Consider the following 2,581-nt stretch of genomic DNA (forward strand, 5'->3'; position numbering starts at 1 on the left):
TACTACTACTACTACTACTACTACTACTACTACTACTCAAACAGTGATTCTTATTACAACAACCTACTTGATTTTTAAAACGCTGATTCACTGGGGGGTTGAAAACACGATCAATTCATCCCTCTTGCTATTTTGATTTTATTCAGTATTAGGGTCTTTATTTTTACATATACATAACGTAATCGATAAGCGAGCGAGCCACATAAGCAAGCGAGCCACTTCCCACCTGCCATACAACAAGAATGCTTTTCAACAAAAATGTCAACCACTCAAAGAAATAAAGTCTCTGCTCAAGAAGGAAGGCTTCTTTTAGCCATTCAAGCACTTAAAAATGATCAAATTTCAAGCATACGAGCTGCAGCAAAGCTGTATGATGTCCCTCGCTCAACCCTCACTCACCGTGTCTCTGGTCGTACAGCACGCGTGGACATTCCCCCAAAGAACCGAAAACTTAGCCTTACAGAAGAAGAATCACTTGTTCAATGGATTCTAGCCATGGATGAGCGAGGTCAGCCACCCCGGGTTGCAGCTGTACGAGAAATGGCCAATCTCCTTCTTGCCAGTCGAGGAATCAACCCCTCACCCACAGTGGGTGAATGCTGGGTACGAAACTTTGTCAATCGCTATGAAGAGCTGAAATCCAAGTTCTCCCGCAAGTACGACCATCAACGTGCACTATGTGAGGATCCTGAGGTTATCCGTGGGTGGTTTAAGCTTGTACAAAACACCATTGCAAAGTATGGGATTCTGGAAGAGGATATCTACAACTTTGATGAGACAGGCTTTCAGATGGGGGTTATTGGGACTGTCAGAGTGGTGACTGGATCTGAAAGAGCTAGGAATCCCAAGCTTGTACAGCCTGGAGATCGGGAATGGGTGACTATTATTGCTGGGGTCAATGCAATGGGCTGGGCTCTCCGTACAATGATTATCCTCAAGGGAAAGATGCATCAGTCCTCTTGGTATGAGACTGAAGGGCTGCCGCATGACTGGGTGATTGGAGTCAGTGAGAATGGCTGGACCACTGACCAGCTGGGCTTGTACTGGCTGAAAGAGGTGTTCAACAAGGAGACTCTACCCCGTACAAAGGGCAGATACCGACTGCTGATTCTAGACTGGCACCGAAGCCATGCCTCAGCTGAATTTGATCAATTCTGCTCTGAGAATCAGATCATTGCTCTCTACATGCCACCACATTCCTCTCATCTTCTTCAGCCACTGGATATTGGGTGCTTCTCCCCCTTGAAGACTGCATATGGACGACAGGTGGAGAATCAGATGCGGCTTGGGATCAATCATATTGACAAGGAGGAGTTTCTGGCCCTATATCCTGCAGCTCAGATGCAGGCTCTGACTGAGAACAACATCAAGAGCAGTTTCAGGGCAGCTGGGCTGGTTCCATACAATCCTGAGCAGGTTCTCTCGCGCCTTAATACCACAATGCATACCCCCACCCCACCTGGGACCTCTCATAGCTCTCAGGCCTCCTGGGCCACTGCTACACCACATAATATACACCAGCTAGAGCAGCAGACTAAGAAAGTTAAAGGATATATTAAGCACCGTACGCAGAGCCCACCCAGCCCAACTGATCGTGCCCTAAATCAGCTGGTCAAGGGATGTCAAATGGCAATGCATAGTGCTGCTATTCTAGCAGCTGAAAATAGGTAGTTAAGGGCTACAAATGCTAAACAAAAGAGAAAGCGAGAAAGAGGCCGTACATATGTAGCCCAAGAGGGAGCTTTGGGGGTGGAAGAAGGCTTGGATCGCGTACGAAGCATCAATGAATGGGAAAGAGGGGTGGTTGAGGCTGCTGAGTCCCAACCACGAAGACGTGCAGCACCACAGTGTAGTGTATGTGGGATTATTGGGCATACTGCCCGTACATGCTCTAAGCGTACAGGAAATAATTGATAATATCAGTTTGTTAATTTTGGGTTGTATTCAGGACTTGAAGAGCATTCTTGTTGTATGGCAGGTGGGAAGTGGCTCGCTTGCTTATGTGGCTCGCTCGCTTATCGATTACGTTATATATAGTAGTATTCATACTATGCGCTGGAAACCCTCAAAGTGAATCCCCACTCAACAAAAATTCGCATTGCAAGGAATTAGCTTCTTTGTATACTAAAAAATGGCAATAAAGGTAGAGGTTCCTTAAGCGCGGATCCGCGGCTATTATTTCCTTGGCGGGCGGGTAACTTAAAAACATGCGCCCACGCCAATATCGGTTCGAATAAGAAAGACGGGAGGATAGGATCTGGGATGTCTGAATAGTAGCAGTAGTACTATATAGTCCGGATGCTAGTACATTACTCGTTACTACTAGCTTTGCTATCAAGACTAGCAAGCACTAGTATCGATTGAAACGAAGAAGAAATCCCAACTCATTTCATTTGCGCTCGTTGATTTCAATCTTCCAACCTATTTCGTCGATTCACTCGCTCACACGTCACACGTTCATAAATCACATCCGCGCAACGTAGCGGACGGTGCGTCATTGCGGAAAATATGGAGGAATATATATATATATATATATTTATATATATAAAGGGACCATGTTACAACTTTCTTTTCCACTGGC

General features: G+C 45.8%; 1 protein-coding gene across 1 annotated transcript; it reads left to right on the forward strand.

Annotated features, from left to right (window-relative positions):
* Window positions 1-331: 331 nt before the first annotated feature.
* On the forward strand, window positions 332-2,158 carry HCAG_05606 (conserved hypothetical protein; the record flags this gene model as incomplete). The annotated part of the gene is made up of 4 exons (XM_001540089.1): window positions 332-368; window positions 419-1,564; window positions 1,730-1,854; window positions 2,144-2,158. The coding sequence occupies 4 exons, from the start codon at window positions 332-334 to the stop codon at window positions 2,156-2,158; spliced, it is 1,323 nt and encodes a 440-aa protein (XP_001540139.1).
* Between the last annotated feature and the right edge of the window lie 423 nt (window positions 2,159-2,581).

Source organism: Histoplasma capsulatum, genomic scaffold, assembly GCF_000149585.1.
Source record: "Histoplasma capsulatum NAm1 scaffold_5 genomic scaffold, whole genome shotgun sequence".
Lineage (NCBI taxonomy): Eukaryota > Fungi > Ascomycota > Eurotiomycetes > Onygenales > Ajellomycetaceae > Histoplasma > Histoplasma mississippiense.